The following is an 18,210-nucleotide window of genomic DNA, read 5'->3' as shown; positions in this document are numbered from 1 at the left end:
CCTCTGAATTCCAGCAAGAACACCTTTCACAGCTGCCATCAATTTCTGAAGATACACAAAGGCCTCTTCAAATGATGCAATCTTTGGAGTGCTCAATGTATTATTGGAATCCAAACTTTGGAAAACATCCGTGCTAAGATAAGAAACAAAAGGAAAGGTCCATGTTACACATGAATATACATTTATTACATTTTCATGTATTATATGTTTGCTGTACATGTTAAAAAAGGCTTATTATGGCTTATTCTTCTATCTCACACAGTGCCATATAAACTGGAAAAGAAGTATAGTTTAATAAAACTTAGGGTTAATGGTCATGCAGGAGGGGTAGATGAGAAGCCATGCAAAGCCAAGGTAATACTGTACAAATTCTGTTTATTTTCCACAGAGAACCTGAGGCAGATGGAGCAAGAAAGAATTTGAGAGGTAGAAAGGATCCAGAGGTGCCATCTAGTCTAACTCATACCCAAGAGGAATGCCTCCTGCACCATACACAACAGGAGATCATCCAGTCTCTTCCTACAGACATCTAATCCACAGCCAAGAGTTCTTAATTTTGTTGTGCCCTAGATGCTTTGGCATTCTGGTAAAGCCTAGGGACCTCTTCTCAGAATAATGATTCTAAAAGCATAAAGTAAAATATTTAGTATTACAGGAAATTGATTATATTGAAATATAGTTGTCAAAACATGAAAAAAATGTCGTGATCCAAGGTTAGACATCCATGCAATAAAGGGAACCTACCACTTCACCAGGAAGTCCATTCCACTTTTCGACATCTAGAATTGTCAGTAAGGTCTTCCTAATATAATGCCTAAATTTGCCTCTTTGCAATTTCCAATTCTTTACTGCAGATTCTGGCCCCCTGGGGTCAAACAAAGAATTCTAACCGCTCTTCCACATGACAGCCTTTTAGATATTTGAATATATCATGTCCCCCTTCTGTCTTCTCATTTCCAAGATAAATATCACAAATTTCTTCAATCAATCTCTACATGACATGAACTTAAGGTCCCCTCACCATCCTGGTTGTCCTTTTCTGAACTCTCTGCAGTTTGTATTGGTCCCTAAACTGTGATGCCCAGAACCAAACACAACACTACTGATGAAGTCTGACCTTAAAAATGTGCAGAAGGATGATCACTTTTACATACCATGATTAAAAGCCCAAGACTGGCAGCCATATCACATATCTGACTCATGTTAACCTTTCAGTTCAATAAAATTCACAGATCTTTTTCATACAGATGCTGTCTACCCATGCCTTCTCCCAACCCCAATACTCTACCTGCAAAGCTGCTTTAAAAGGAAGAATTTACACCTGCTTTTATTGAATTTTAACTTATTAGATTCAGCCTGGCATGCTAGTCTGTCAAGATCTTTTTGTCATCTACTCTGTCATCTATTACATTAGTTATTACATTTGCACCATCTGTAAATTTGATCAGCATGACTTTAAGTCATTAATAAGAAATAAAACAGGGCCAAATATATACCCCTGAGGCAATCAAAAGTAACAGTAGTAGGAGATGACATTAATATAGCACTTTAAGGTTCACAAAGAGTTTTCTTTACATATATTATCTCATTTGAGTAAGTTATCTGATAAGTCTAGTGTCAATTAGGATACTACAATAAGCCAGAAGAAAGAAGTTGCAGGAGACAAGACTTGGTAACTGACTGAATGTGGAAAGGGAAAAGGGGAATACTGAATGACTCCAATGTTATTAATTTGGACAACTAGAAGAATGACAGTGCCCTAGACAGAAATAAAATAGTTCAGGGAAAAGTAGATTTAGAGATAAAAAGGATGAGATCTGTTTTGGACGTATTGAGTTCAAGATGCCAAAGGCACACACAGAGAAATATGTCTGAAAGACATTTCCTGAATTGAACCTATAGAAGCTGAAGATCCCTAAGAGTAAAATGAATATAAGGCCCAGCCAGGGCCAGGCCAGAACCTTAAGGGAAAGTAACCTGAAGGAAGCAGGAGACAATGAACCAACAAAAACAAAACAAAGCAAAATAACTACAACAACAACAAAATGAAAAGGACTTACCAACAAATAGAAGAATCAAAAGAGAAAAGTGTCAGAAGGAAAAAAAAAGTTATTTAGGAGGAGATGCTGATCAAGAGAGAGGTCAAGGGGAATAAGGACTAAGAAAACTTGGATTTAACCTTGATTTCATTAGAACAGTGAGGGTAGAAACCACATTGCAAGAAACTGAGAAGTGAGTAGGTAGAGAAGAAGAAGAGGCAGACTGCTAATAAATGGAAGTGTCTTTATTATAATTTTGTTCTTCAAAAGTACAAGAACAGTAAAGTGACCATGCCATTTAGAGTTGGTAAGAAACAAGGAAATACCTTAGACTTTAGGAGGACAGGTTTCAAAGATTTCAAGGAAGAGGTAGGCAGGCTCTCATTGCCTAAAATTCTATAGCAAATGTTTGCTTGAGATGGAAAGGATGATTTCAAGAATAAAACTAATACACAACAAATTTTCTGATGAGAAAAAAGAAGGGATTGGTAACTAAAGAGACTGATAGGGATACCCAGAGCATTCCAACTTGTAATGAAATGTAGAAAATATGAAAGTGAGAGAAGGTAACAGAATATGGAATACTGAATCCAATAAGAATGTCAATAATGCTAAAGTTTAATATGACATGAATTTTGAAATGGGTGCTAAGGACTTTATTGTTGTGAATCAAGAGTTTTGAAAGCTTTTAATGGTTATAAGAAATGGAGTGTGTTTATCTAGATATACCCAGGAACTATATGAATCCAACTATAAAACACTTTGTAGAAATACAGATCTAAATAATTGGAAGAACATTTGTTGTTAATAAGCCATTATAAAGAAAATGAAAATAATATCTAAATTAATGTGCTTATCCAGTACTGTAAAAATCATACTTCTAAGAGAATATTTTATAAAGTGAGGGAAAAAAATTCATGTGGAAGAACAAAAGATCAAGAATCTCAATGGTAATTATGAAAAAAAAACTATAAGAAAGGAAGACTATTAGTATTAGATCTCAAACTATACTACAAAGCAGTAATCATTAAAACAATTTGGTGCTAGTGGTTAAAAAAATACTGTGGTAAATCAGTGGAAAAGGTTGGATATACAACATACAAAAGCAAATAAGCCAGTATAATATTGTTTGACAAATTAAAAGGCTTTAGTTACTGAGGAAAAGGACTCATTATTTAACAAAAACTATTGGGAAAACTAGACAGTATTCTGGCTTAAATTAGGCATAGACCAGCAGCTCATACAACAATGTAAGATAAACTCTAAATCATACATGCCCCAGATATAATAGGTCACATCAAAAACAAATTAAAAGAGGAAGTAAGAAATTAACTTTCAGAGCAGCCAGGTGGCACAGTAAGAGCGCCAGCCCTGGCGTCGGGAGACTCGGAATCGGTTCCGGCCTCAGATACTTGGCACCCACACAAAAAATAACTGGCGGGGTAACCTTGAGCAAGTTACTTAACCCCAATTGCTTAAATAAAAAAAAAATTAAATTAACTTTCAGGTCTATGGATACGGAAAGTTCATAGAGAACCATACAAGATAAAATGGACAGTGCTGATTATATAAAATATATTATACAAAATTTTTAAAATTAATGCAAAAATAAATCTGATGTGGCCAAAATTAAAAGAGAAACATAAATGGGAAAAAAACCTTTTTCTCTGCAGCAAGTTTCTATGATAAAGGTCTCATATTTAACATATGTAAGGAACTGGTTCAAATTTATAAGAATAAGAGCCATTCTCTAATAAAGAAATGGCCAAAAGATATGAATAAGCAGTTTTCAAATAAAGAAATTCAAGTTACTGACAAACATGAAAACATTCTCTAAATCTCTAGGAGACAGAGAAATGCAAATTAAAGGAACTTTGAGATTACATCTCATGCCCACCAGATTGACAAAAATGATAGAAGAAAATAACAACTGCTGGAGAGGTTGTGGGGAAACAGGTATATTAGTGCACTGTTCATGGAGCTTTGAATTGATCCAGTCCATTCCAGAAAGTAGTTTGGAACTATACTCAGGAAGTTACCAAACTGTGCAGACACATACCCTTTGACCAAGTTATATTACTAGGCTTATATTCCCAAAGAAATCAAAGAAAGAAGGAAAGGATCTACATATACAAAAATATTTAGAGCAGCTTTTTTTAACAGAAGCCCAAAATTGGAAACTAAAGGTATATCCTCCAACTGAGGAATGGTTAAATAAATCATGGCATACAAATGCAATGAAATATTACTGTGCCATAAGAAATGATGATATAGGGGCGGCCAGGTAGCACAGCGAGTAAGAGCACCGGCTCTAGTGTTGAGAAGACCTGGAGATTGAATCCTGGGCTCAGACACTTAGCACCCACCCAGAAACACCTGGCCATGTAACCTTGAGCAAGTTACTTAACCCCAATTGCTCAGGGGTGGCAAGTTACTTAACCCCGACTGCTTTAAAAAAAAAAAAAAAAAAAGAAACGATGATATAGTTTCAGAAGAATCAGGGAAGACCTTAATGAACTGACATAGAAAGAATTGAGCAGAATTAGAAGAATAATTTATATAATAACAATATCATAGAGAAAAATAATTTTAAAAGACTTCAAAACTCTGATTAATGCAGTGATAAACTACAAGCCCAAAAGTTTAAAGATGAAATAAGACACTTGCCTCCTGCCAAAAAGGTGATGCACTTAAAATACAGAAATGGGCATACATTTTATGGCATGACCAATGTGTGGATTTGTGCTGCTGAACAATGTACATTTATTATGAAGTCTTTCTTTTCTCTTTGTATCTTTCCATTTTTTCCTTTCCTTTTTTCCTTCTTTCTTTTCTTTCTCTTTCGGTTCAGTTGGAGGTGGGGGCAGTTGGAGAGGCAGATTATAAATAAAAATAAAAATAAATAGATGATCTTTTGACTTGGGGAGAGTAGAGCAAAAATAACAAAGAATTAAAGTCAATATAAAGAAATAGTAATAGATGGTTTAAGAGTTTAAACCTCAAAGAGTTTAAGATACCAAGCATACATAAGCTACATACTAGAATACTACAGAATATCTGGGTAATTAATGTAATCTTAGAAAACTCTTGAAGCACAGGAGAGGTGCCCAGGACTGTAGGTAATCAAATATTCCAATTTTCAAATCAGGATAGCAGGCAGATTCTCAGTCTAAACACTAATCAACTTGAAACAGATTCCTGAAAACATTCTAGAAACTATTACAAAAGGGATACTTTTAGAATCATGGATTTTTGAGTTTCTAGAAGGGACCTAAGATCTCATCTAGTTCAATCCCTACATTTTATATATTAGTAAATTAAGGCCATCAAGACTGGTTTCATCAAAAATGGGTCACATCTGACAAATCTTATTTCAATTTTCTTAAGGTTACTAAGTTGGATCTCCAGCAAAGTCAAAGTCTTACTCTGATGCCTCATCATGGCACAGTGGAGAGCCTGGGTTCTCAGCAAAGTTCACGCTCTGGGAAAGACAACACATACAAAAATAAATATACATAGATAAAATAAAAATACTACAAGTTAATTAGGGAGGAAGTAAGCACTAGCAGTTGGGAGAATCAGTTAAGGTTTGGTGTAGAAAGTAGTGCTTGGGGGGCAGAGCCAAGATGGCAGAGTAGAAGCAGGACCTCCCCAGGGCTCCGGCTTCCACCTTCCCCAATCCATGTAAAAAGGGGACACTAAACAAACTTTGGAGCTGCAGAACCCACAAAATGACACAGAGAAGCTAACCTCCCTCTGAGGACAGACCGGCAGGCCGGGAGGAATCGGCCAGCACAGCGCTCTGGGAGCCAAGCCCAGCCCCACGCCGAGGCTTTAGCCTGACCAGCTGCCTGCCGGAGGGACTCCAGATCAGCAGCAGCTGTGGCCCTTTCCAGAATTATCAACACATAGATGTGAAGGACAAAGTGAGAGGTCAGTGCAGTCTGGACTTTGGGACCAGTAACTGGGAGTGCATGGCTTTTGCCCCTGGGGCGAGAAGCCACTAGAATGCCGGTACAGCCAGCCAGCACCACATGGCAGCTTCAGTTCCTGGCCTGCAGAGTGTACGGGGACCAGGCACGAGTCTGAGGGGTAATCGCTCTTGCTTTAACCTGCTTGGATCTGGATTGCAGTCTAGGGTGGAGGTCCTAGGGTATGTGTCCAGCTTGCCAGAGCATGTGGAGACCTCAGAGAAGGCACCCATCTAATACCTCCGGCAACTGAGAAAACCCCAGCGGTTTGGGACGAAAGCTCCCCTGTCTGGTGGCAGAGTCCTACTGTGGCAAAAAGCCCAGGGGTCAAGTGACTGAGGGGCGACATGACCAGGCAAAGGAAACAAAGCAAACAGAAGATTCCAACATTAGACTCCTATTTTGGGGACAAAAAGGAGCAAAGCGTGGAACAGGAGGAAGACAGTGAAGTTAGAACTCCTGCACCAAAAGCTTCAAAGGAAAATATGAGCTGGTTACAGGCCATAGAGGACCTTAAGAAGCAGATAAGAGAAGTGGAGGAAAAACTGGGAAGAGAAATGAGAACAATGCAAGAAAATTATGAAATGAGAGTCAACAGCCTGACTGAGGAAAATACCACCTTAAAAAACAGACTGACTCAAATGGCAAAAGAGGCTCAAAAAGGCAATGAGGAGAAGAATGCCTTAAAAAGCCGAATTTGCCAGATGGAAAAAAAATCTCAAAAGTTCGATGAGGAGAATCATTGCTTCAGAATTAGATTGGAGCAAATGGAGGCTAATGACTTTATGAGAAATCAAGATGCTGTTAAACAGATCCAAACAAATGAAAGAATAAAAGGCAATGTGAAATATCTCATGGGAAAAACCACTGACCTGGAAAATAGACCCAGGAGAGATAATTTAAAAATTATTGGACTACCTGAAAGCCATGATCAAAGTAAGAACCTAGAAATCATCCTCCAGGAAGTTCTCAGAGAAAACTGCCCTCATGTTTTAGAACCAGAGGGCAAAACAGAAGTTGAAAGAATCCACCGATCACCTCCTGAAAAAGATCCCCAAAAGAAAGTTTCCTAGGAATATTATAGCCAGGTTCCAGAATTCCCAGATTAAGGAGAGAATATTATAAGCAGCCAGGAAGAAACAATTTGAATATTGTGGAAACACAACCAGGATAACACAGGATCTGGCAGCTTCTACACTGAGGGATCAAAGGCCTTGGAATATGTATTCTGGAGGTCAAAGGAGCTAGGATTAAAACCAAGAGTCACCTACCCAGCAAACCTGAGTATCATGTTTCAGGGGAAAATATGGTCATTCAGTGGAATAGAGGACTTTCAAACATTCTTGCTGAAAAAACCACAGTTGAACAGAAAATTTGACATTCAGATACAAGAAGCAAGAGAAGCATGAGAAGGTAAACAGGGAAAAGAAATCATAAGGAACTTATCAAAGTTGAACTATTAACATTCCTACATGAAAAAACAATAATTGTAACTTATGAAACTTTTCTCAGTAGTTGAAGGGAATAGAAATATATATTTATTTATGTCTATATATGAGGGTATATGGGCATATGAATACATATGTGAATGTGTGTATATATATATATATATATACATATATATATATACTTACAGGTATACATAGATAGAGGGCACAGGACCAATTTAACAGGAAGGGATGATACTTAAAAGGTGAAATTAAGAAGTGAGAGAGGAATACAATGAGAGAATATGGGGAGAGACAGAATGGGGTAAACTATCTCATACAGAAGAGGCAAGGGAAAATGGTTACAATGGAGGGGAAGAATAGGAAAGCAAAAGGGAATGGGTCAACCTTATTGCCATTGAATTTGGCTTCAGGAGGGAATGAAATACACACTAAATAGGGTATCTCAGGAGAGAGTAGGGCGGAGGGGTACGAGAGGGGGGATGATGGAAGGGAGGGCAGGCTAGGGGGGAGGGAAGTTGGAAGCACTCACTTTTGAAAAGGGATGGGATCAAAGTAGAGAATAGAACAAGTGGGAGATGGGATAGGAGGGAGGGAAATAGTCAGTCTTTTACAATATATCTACTATGTTTTGCATTAGCCACACATGTATAACCTATACTGAACTGCTTATCTTCCCAGTAAGGGTGGGTGACAAGGGAGAAAGTGAATGAATCTGGAATTCAAAGTTTTAAAATCAAATATTCAAATATATATATATATATATATACACTATTATTAATACTATTTTACATGTAATTGGGAAATAAGATATACAGGCACTGGGGCATAGAGATCTACTGGAAAAGTCGAAAGGGGTATAGGAGAAAATATGGGAGAGAGCAGACTGGAGGATGGGATATCCTGTGGGACTGTTATTTTGGGGCAGTGGGTAGGGGAAAAATGGGGAGAAAATTTGTAACTCAAAATCTGGTCAGAAATGAATGATGAAAATCAGAAGTTAATAAAGCATTTGAAAAAAAAAAAAGAAAGTAGTGCTTCCCCAAGGAAATATCATTAAGTAAGTTTGAGGAGGACTGAACATATTACCTATCAGATTTATGAATAAGGAAAATTTTATAAATAAACAAGTGATAGAGATTTGTGGGATATAAAATGGATAATTTTGATTACATTAAATTAAAAAGGTTTTGTACAAACAAAACCAATGTAGCCAAGATTAGTAGGAAAGCAGAAAATTGAGGAAAAAATTATAGAGCCAGTTTCTCAGACAAACACCTCATATCTCAAATAGAGAACTGAATCAAATTATAAGAATGTGAGCCATTTTCCAATTGATAAATGGTCAGAGGATATGAACAATTTTTGATAGAAATGAAAGATACATGGAAAAAAATCACTACTGATTAGAGAAAAGCAAATTAGAACTCTGAGGTACCACCTCACACATACCAGATTGGCTAATGACAGAAAGGGAAAACAATAAATGTTGGAGGGGAAATGGGGAAACTGGGACACTAGTCTGTTGGTGAAACTGAACTGATCCAAACACTCTGGAGAGCAATTAGAAATAATTCCCAAAGACTTATGAAATTGTGTATACCTTCCGACACAGGAATACCACTATTAGGTCTCCTTCCCAGGAAATCAGGAAAGGAAAAGTACTTTTATGTTCTAAAAATATTCACAGCAGCTCTCTATGTGATAGCAAAGAACTGGAAACTATGGGGATATCTATCCATCAGGGAATGAATGAATAAGTTGTAGTATATGATTTTGATGGAATACTACTACGCTATAAGAAATGACAAGCTGGCTGATTTTAGAATAGCATGGAAAGACTTGCATAAAATAATTCAGTTAAATGAACAGAATCAAGAGAGCATTGTTATCTATAGTATAACTAAAGTGTTCAAAGAATAATTGTGAATGACTAAGCTGGTAATATGATTATTCATATTAACTACAAAGGACTTACAAAGGAAAATGCTATCTACCTCCAAAGAAAGAATTCATATGGAACTCATGTATGGAGTATGTTCCATATGTGTATACATATCTCTAATGTAGGGTTGGGAAGAAGGTAGATGTTGGAACTCAAAATACAGCAAACAAATAAATAAGTAGTGGTGCATGGGTTGCATCTTGAAGAAAATTAGTCTATGAAGAAAAGGTGAGGAGGGAGTGCATTTCTGGTAAGAGTGATTTACATGTGAGTGCAAAGGCATGAGATAGGAGATAGAGTGCTAAGAGCAACAAAGAGAAATTAGTTAAAAGTCCAGTTTGGCTGAACTGCAGGGTTTGAGAGGGGCAGTATTACTCAACGAGGCTGCAAAGGTAAGCTGGGGCCAGACTGATGGGTTTCAAGAAGGCCAAATAGAGGAATTTATATTTTATGCTAGAGGCAATAAAGCCACTGGAGATTATTAAGGAGGGAAATGACACGATCGTATTTGGGTTTTAGGAAGCCATTTTAGCAACTGTGTGGAGGACAGTTTGGAAAAGAGATAAATTTGAGGCTGAGAAATCAATAAGAAGACCACTGCAAAAGTCAGGGAAAGTGGTGATGAAGGCCATTTCTAGATATCACATTGGCAAGCTGTACATCCAGAGGAGAGCAACTAAAATCATAATTAGGGAGGAAACAATGCTTAAAATCATGTCATACAAAAAGTAGCTGAAGAAAGGGAGCCTAGAAAAAGTACCCAATAAGTGGGGAAGAGATATGAGAGCTATTTTCAAATATTTAAAAAGCTATCCTGTGGAAGAAAGATTAGACATGCTCCCCTTGGTCCCAGACACTAAAACTGGAAGCAATGGTTTAAGGTACAAAGAGGCAAATTTAGGCTTGATATAAGAAAACTTTTCTGAATAATTAAAAAGTAGGATGAGAGCCTAAAAGACACTGGATTTCCACTCACATGTCTTCAAACAAAGGTTATTTGATCACTAATTGTGTATACTGTAAAAGAGATTTTTGTTCCAGAACGGGTTAGTATATTACGTAGCGGAGATCTAAGGTCCTATATTATTTTAAGTAATTAGGAACAATGGATAAAAGTTGGAGAGGCCTCTTACATTAAAGTAGTCCAAAAGTATAAAGGGAACTAATTACTTCTTGAGGCAGTCCAATCACTAGAGGTCTTCAGGCAGAAGTAGGATGAACACTTTTATGGGATAATATAAAGGATATCCCTGTATAGGTGAAGACTCAATTATCCTCTGGAGTCTCTTCCGAATGCAAGAGTCTGGGAAAATTTATTTTAATTATATACAAAAGAAAATAGTAACCTGGTGGATAAAATATATTATTCACCTCAAGGTGAAGAAAAGGAAGATGAGAAAGCTACCTTTATCACAATTTAATTATGCTAGTTACATTTTTAATAGGTCAATGGCAGGGCAAGAGAAAAACTAATGTATATGCTTATCCTGAAATAACAGGTACCTAACTAGCATATAAACTTTGTGCTAAGACTTAAAATACCTTCCTAAGCCTATAAACATCCTCTCTGCTAAGGATTAAAATACCAAATTACCACCTGGTATATATTATGTAGGACTGAGCTAAAAGTTCATCAGAATAGCAAGATATAATACAAAACAACAGTGATAGAAAAAAAAACTGCTTCAATGTTTATTATTGAAAACTAACAAAAAAGTTAAAAAGGTTAAACTCTACTAAAAACCAAAATTCAAGAAAAACACAAAAACTGATCAACTGTTGTTTTTTTTTTAATTGGGCTTAGCCCCACCTCTCCTGAACTTCAGTCTCATATAACCAACTGCCTTATGGACATCTCCAGCCAAGGATAGAAAATAATTTACCTCAGCCTTGATGTATTGAAAATTGAATAAATCATCTTCCTCACTAAATCTGTCCTGCTTCTTCCATTTTCTGTCAATGACACCATGACCTTCCCAGGTATTCAAATTTAAAAGTTTCAGAATAACCTTTGACTCTTGCCTTTCCCTCACTATCAAGCTTCCAAGGAATGTGGATTATACCTCACAATATCATTTGCATCTTTCCACTCACATGGCCAACACCCTACCATAGGACCTCATGACCTCTTGTTTAGTTTATTATAAAAGTTTTCTAATTGGTCTTCCTGCAGCTGTCAAAATAATCTTTCAAAAGTTAACAGGTCTCACTTCACTCTTTCATTAAATATATGGATATACATATTTCATATGTATACATATAGACTTCAATAGTTCCTTATTATTTCTAAGAGAAATTCCTGAGACTAACCTTTAAGGTCAACTGTAATCTGGCTCCAATTTGCTTTCCTAACAATATCCGACATAACTTCATACATTCTATATTTCAGGAAAAGTGAACTACAATCCAATAGTTGGTGCCACCTTTTCCATGCATTTGCATTAACATATTTGTCTCTTTGGTACTTCTGGGAGCAAAAATCCATGCTGTTTCTTGTCATGATTTTTACTTCTACTCTGCCTGTTGAAATCCTACCCATTCTTCAAGGGTAGATGTACCCAAATACAACTTCCCTCCATGAAGCCTTCCCTGCATGCTCCAGACTGGAAGTAATTTCTTCTTTCTCTGGTTTCAGAGCACTTGCTATAGCTCTTATTAACTTATTCTACTTTGAATTACATTTATCTGTGTGTGTGTGTGTGTGTGTGTGTATACATGTATTGTGAGAGACACACAGAGAGAGAGACAGGCAGAGAGAAGGAGAATTATTCATGAGACTCAGTCACTCAGGATTTATTAAGTATTTGTTAAACCTTGGATATATAATGACAGTCCCTGCTCTCAGGAAGCTCAAAGTCTAATGGGGAAGACAAACATGTGAACAACTATTTACAAACAAGATAGATGAGGTTAGAGATAATCAATAGAAGACAGGCACTAGAATTAAGGTGGAATAAGAAAGTGCTCATGCACAAAGTAGGACTTCATCTGAGACTTTAAAGTCAGAAAAGTTAGGAGGTAGAGATGAAGAAGAAGAATGTTCCAGCAGTCATGGGAAACACACAGTGAAAGTGTCCAAAGCAGCACAGAGGCCAATGTTACTAGGCCTCAGAGTATGTGGCAGGGCATAAAGTATAAAGCTGGAAAGGTAGAATAATGAAGATAATAAAAGGACTGAAAAGCAGGCTTTAGAGGATTTTATATCTGATACAGAGAACCAATGGAATTAACTTGAAAAAGGGAGTGACATAATCAGACTAGGACTTTAGAAGATCAATCAGACAGCTGATAAAATCTGAGAGTGGAAGATGGCCTGGAATGGGGAGAGACTTGGGACAGGTTATCAACCACCATGCTACAGCAGTATTCTAGGCATGAGATTATGAGGGCCTGCACCAGGACAGTGGCAGTGTAAAATAAAGAAGAAAGTATATGAGACAGATATTACAAAGATAGAAACAAGAGGACTTGGCAACTAACAATATGGGGCATAGGAGAGAAGAATTGATGACTGCACTTAAGTTGTAAGCTGGAGTCATTGGTAAAATGATGGAGAAGGAAAGGGGAGGGATATGGGGGAAAAGATAATGTATTAATTTTAGACAGGTTGAGCTTAAGATGGTCTCAGATACATGAAATTAAAGATATCCAATAAGCAGTTGGTAAGATGAGACTAGAGGTCAGGAGAAAATTTAGGGATGGACAAATAAATCTGAGCATCATCTGCATAAAGAATGTGAGCTCTTTGAGAAGAATAGCTAGACTTTAAAAAAATTTTTGCTTCACTCTCAGTATCTAACATCATCATATATGGTGGAACTTAATGTCTGATGAGAAAAGAGAGAAAAACAGAGAAAAGAGACTGAGACAGAGAGAAAGAAAAGAGTTATAAAAACAACTACTGATGCTAGAGCTCAAATTATCTTTGCTAATTTTGGTACCTGTTCAGATATATCGTGGTCCAAACATTCTCTAGGACAGACCAGATTTCTTGATGTCTGTTGGGTTGGGGAAGCTGAGTGCCCAACACTGTTGGATTCTCCTGATTACTGGACTGGAGCAGTGCATTCTCCTCCTGGTTTTTACATGCTGTGTCCTTTGAAAAAGATTCAACTGATTCTGTAGAATTTGGCTTATGTTTAGAATTGACCTGGGGAAACAAGAATTGCATAAGATGCAGCTAGTTTGACACTAGCAAGAGTCCAAAATGGAATGCCAACTACTTTGCCTATTCAGGTTACAGTTGTCTATGAAGTGCTATGTACTTAATTGTACACAGAATATTCACAGGCAAGTGCCAACATTAGAAAGAATACTGCCCTTTTCCAACTATTTTCTATTTAATCACATAGGATTACTGATTTAATGAAGTAACAATAAAAGACAAGCAATTTTTGAAGTTAATATACTGGTTTCACTATTAACCTGGAAAAAAAGACGTGGGCTTTTCCTTTGCTTCCAGATTATAAACTTAGCTAAGACCACAAACTAGCCAAAGTTGGTAATTATACTTCCATATCCTCAGAACAGAATCTAAATCCAAGAGTTTAAACTGGCAGGTTAAGTCTTGTGACTGAAAAGAAATTTTAAATGCAGTCAGATATAAATAAAAAAATTTTGCCACTGCAAAGTCCTGTAAGGCTAAGGGAACAAAGAATAATGAAATAATAGGCGAAAACACAAAGAAAGAAAAAAAATAACAATATATGTACTAGGAAAATTGCAGTCTCTTTTTACCTCCACATCACACTTAGACCTTTATATTTTTCCCTAACAAAAAAGTTGTACATTTTTGTACATTTTTAGAATAAATAATGAATCAGAAACTCAAACTACTATTTGTACAACTGTTATTTGCAGAGAATAAATATATATATATATATATATACATACATACATACATACACACATACACACAGCATTTGAGGTAGGTATCACTCCCAATTTACAAATAGGAACAGCGAAGCAATGAAAGGTTAAATCTTATCTCAAGAGTGATTTCATTTTCTTATCTTGATAGTAGGCTTCTAACTTTGTGCCAGAAGTGGTAGTGCAGGCTGGTAGTCCCTGCTACTGAAGGATGCTAAGGCTATTTGATCTCTTGGAACTCATGAATTTTGAGCTGCAGTGAACTTCGTGCTTGGCACTAAGTTTAGCATCAATAGGGTAAGCCCTGAAGAGTCAACATGTTGCCTAAGGTGGGAAAACTCTCTCCTCTGATCTGCCCTGGTCAGAAATGGAGCAAGTCAAAGTTCCTTGGCCCATGTGTTCCTGGGCCCTGGGAAGGTTACTGTCTTTCCAGTCTAAGGCAAGAGAGGAAGACCTAGTCAAAAAAAAAATAGCCAAAGAGCTGATAGGGCATAATTCTGTATTTTATCTGCCTCTTTTCTAGCCCTACTCCTAAACTAAAAACTAGAATTAAGTGATACCAGTTATTTTTTGGCTTTTTTTCTTCAGAAACAATGAATGAACGAAAAAACATTTATTAAGTGCTTATTACATACTGTGCTAAGGGCTGAGGATACAACCATACCATCAAGGTAAGAAAAATTTACAGCCACAGAGTAAGCCAATGGCAGAACCATAAAAGTCACTGGGTCTTCTACATATACAATGCATGCTTCCATGCATTCACCCAGACTGGCACTTAGATGGCTGTGATCTCACTGGTATAGAGACTCTTTCTTCTGCCATTACAGATCACAATCTCTCCATGTTATTTCATCTAATAATGGTATCTTGTCCAAGTCTTTCTATAAATCTTCTATCCAATTCACTAGAACACTTCTGTTACAGCACATGAAGAATGTCCATTTTTTTGTCTGTAATCCTATGTGACTGACTGACTTTTTAATTAATACAAGTCCTTGATTACATCTTTTATGCTCTTTCATGTGTGAAATGACACTGTCAATATGCTACAATCTATACACACTGTTTTTCCAGTGCCTTTAAATTATATATAATTTTGACTCTTTCAAGATCATGGTGTTACATGATTTCTAACCATATAGCATCATGAAGAAAATAGAAGTGTTAAAGTAGCTTTCAGGAAGAAGTTTTGAGAGTATTGAAAGTACTATATAATTTCCAAAAATACACTCAGTTTAATATTCTGCTACTACTCAATTCTGAGAACTTCCTATTTAATCACACCTTCAGTGTCATGCGTGTATCTGTGTCTGTACAAAATGAAAAATGGAAGAATTCAATGATGATATATGTATGTATAGATATATGTGAAACATAGATGTGTATTATAAATAGATAACATAATAGATATGTATTATAAACATATTAAATATATTATATAAATCTACATATACATGTATATACATACATTTGTATACACATATAATATAAAATATGTGTACATATTTTATATTATACACACATATAAAATCACTGAATTTGTCTATTATTCATCCTCTCTTTTCCCATATACATATAAAGTACATTCTTTTTTTTTAATGCTTTATTAACTTCTGATTTACATCATTCGTTTCCGCCAGATTTTGAGTTACAAATTTTCTCCCCGTTTTTCCCCCACCCATCCCCCCAAAACAGCAGTCCCACAGGATATCCCCACCTCTGATCTGCTCTCTCCCATATTTTCTCCCATACCTGTTTCAACTTTTCTAGTAGGGCATGGTGGATCTCTATATTTCCCAATTACATGTAAAACAATATTGATAATAGTATATATACATTTAAACATTTGATTTTAAAACTTTGAATTCCAGATTCATTCCCTTCCTCCCTTATCACCCACCCTTACTGGGAAGATAAGCAGTTCAGTATAGGTTGTACATGTGTGGCTAATGCAAAACAATAACATAGCAGATATATTGTAAAAGACTGACTATATTTCCCTCCCTCCTATCCCACATCCCACTTGTTCTATTCTCTACTTTGATCCTGTCCCTTTTCAAAAGTGGGTGCTTCCAACTTCCCTCCCCCCAAGCCTGCCCTCCCTTCCATCATCCCCCCTCATATCCTCTCTCCCCCCTATTCTCCTGGAGGGTGAGATCCCCTATTTAGTGTGTATTTCCCTCCCTCCTCAAGCCAGATTCAATAGGAATAAGGTTGACCCATTCCCTTTTGCCTTCCTATTCTTCCCCTCCATTGTAACCATTTTCCCTTGCCTCTTCTGTATGAGATAGTTGCCCCACTCTGTCTCTCCCCATCTCCTCTCATTATATCCCTCTCACCTCTTAATTTCACCTTTTAAGTATCATCCCTTCCTGTTAAATTGGTCCCGTGCCCTCTATCTATGTATACCTGTAAACATATATACACACATTCACATATGTATTCATATGCCTGCAAAGCCTTATATAAAGACATATATATATATATATATATATATATATATATAAAATATATATATTTCTAATCCCTTCAACTACTGAAAAAAGTTTCATAAGTTACAATTATTGTTTTTCCATGTAGGAATGTTAATAGTTCAACTTTGGCCAAGTGGCTCAGCAAGCAAGAGCACCGGCCTCAGTGCCGGGACGACCCAGATCAAATCCGGGCCCAGACACCCAGCACCACACCCAGAAACAACAACTGGCCGTGCAACCCCGAGCAAGCCGCTCAACCCCAATTGCTTAAAAAAAAAATAGTTCAACTTTGATAAGTTCCTTATGATTTCTTTTCCCTGTTTACCTTCTCATGCTTCTCTTGCTTCTTGTATCTGAATGTCAAATTTTCTATTCAGCTCTGGTTTTTTCAGCAAGAATGCTTGAAAGTCCTGTATTCCACTAAATGACCATATTTTCCCCTGAAACAGGATACTCAGTTTTGCTGGGTAGGTGATATAAAGTGCATTCTTAAAGGTTTCATAGAGATAAGAATGTCAACATATGAGTTAGTGACTGATGTTTTCTAAGTCACTTTTGTTCTAGTAAAATAAATGTCAATTCTTCTCTTGAGGGTGGAGAGAAGGGGATCTTTCCTTGTCAAGAAATTTTGAAAATATCTCTGTGACTTTAAAATTGTAGTTTTAACTCCTGTACTGTTACAGTACTGTAGTAACATTGATTTTCTCTGTATGTACTTGGACAGGTCCACTTTCTCTTCCTGACTTCCTCTTGATATGGAACACTGCTATTTCCTCTGAGGTAACAGAGGTCAAATACGGTTGATATCTGATGAGGATAGATCAGTATTAAAAACCTGACAGATTCTCTTTGAGCATTATCTGCTCTCCTGATTTCATGTACAAGTGATCTTGAGATGAGATAGTTCAATTGGATCCATGGCCCAGTTGTCTGAAGGCTTTTCTGTCAGCTCCTTGTCATAATTTCGTGAACAACAAAACAGCTGAATCTCTCAGACTCTAAACTCAGTGGCACTTTTTTTGTTTTTCCTGTTTTTGTAACTAAACTTCTTGAATATCTATCTCTCTTGATTTTTACACTAGACAAACTGCTTATCTGTCTGAATAGAATTAAATAGATAGTACTACCATATCACTTCATCTCTGATTTTCTTTCAGTTGAAGCAAGTCAACACTACTGGGTGAAGAAGAGACTGAACCTTTGTCCTATATATTTGGAGATGGATGTCAGTCAAACCTAACATCATTCCAACAAAACCATTTATACTATAGTACTAAAAGTACTAGAGGCAAAAAATAGTGCTGTTGGACAGCATCTAGATGTCAAAATGTGTTTCTAAAAATGAAAATAAGGTAACAATAATCTATCTCCAATTCACAGAAGTATAAGCTATTTCAGTCAATCAGATCAATACCAAGTAATGAGAGAAACACTGGCAATAGTATCTCAGCAATCATTAAA

The 18,210-nt window shown here is 36.6% G+C and overlaps 1 protein-coding gene across 4 annotated transcripts in view; it reads right to left on the bottom strand.

Moving 5' to 3' along the window:
* The window catches only part of SWT1 (SWT1 RNA endoribonuclease homolog), a 181,378-nt gene that overhangs the window by 89,295 nt on the left and 73,873 nt on the right, over nt 1–18,210 (bottom strand). For 3 of the 4 annotated variants that reach the window (XM_069074419.1, XM_069074421.1, XM_069074420.1), the window contains exons 15-16: nt 13,345–13,553; nt 2–133 (exon numbers count right to left, since the gene is read on the bottom strand). In XM_069074419.1, coding sequence (XP_068930520.1) covers nt 2–133; nt 13,345–13,553 — 341 coding nt within the window. Of the gene's footprint in view, nt 1; nt 134–5,447; nt 5,521–13,344; nt 13,554–18,210 lie in introns of those variants that run through there. The other variant, XM_069074422.1, reaches the window with a different exon arrangement.

Source organism: Petaurus breviceps, unplaced genomic scaffold (genome assembly GCF_028583685.1).
Source record: "Petaurus breviceps papuanus isolate PSGF00001 unplaced genomic scaffold, PetGlider_PUasm1.0 90895, whole genome shotgun sequence".
Lineage (NCBI taxonomy): Eukaryota > Metazoa > Chordata > Mammalia > Diprotodontia > Petauridae > Petaurus > Petaurus breviceps.
The sequence above is the reverse complement of the archived record's forward strand: the minus strand, read 5'-3'. Positions and strand labels throughout refer to the sequence as shown.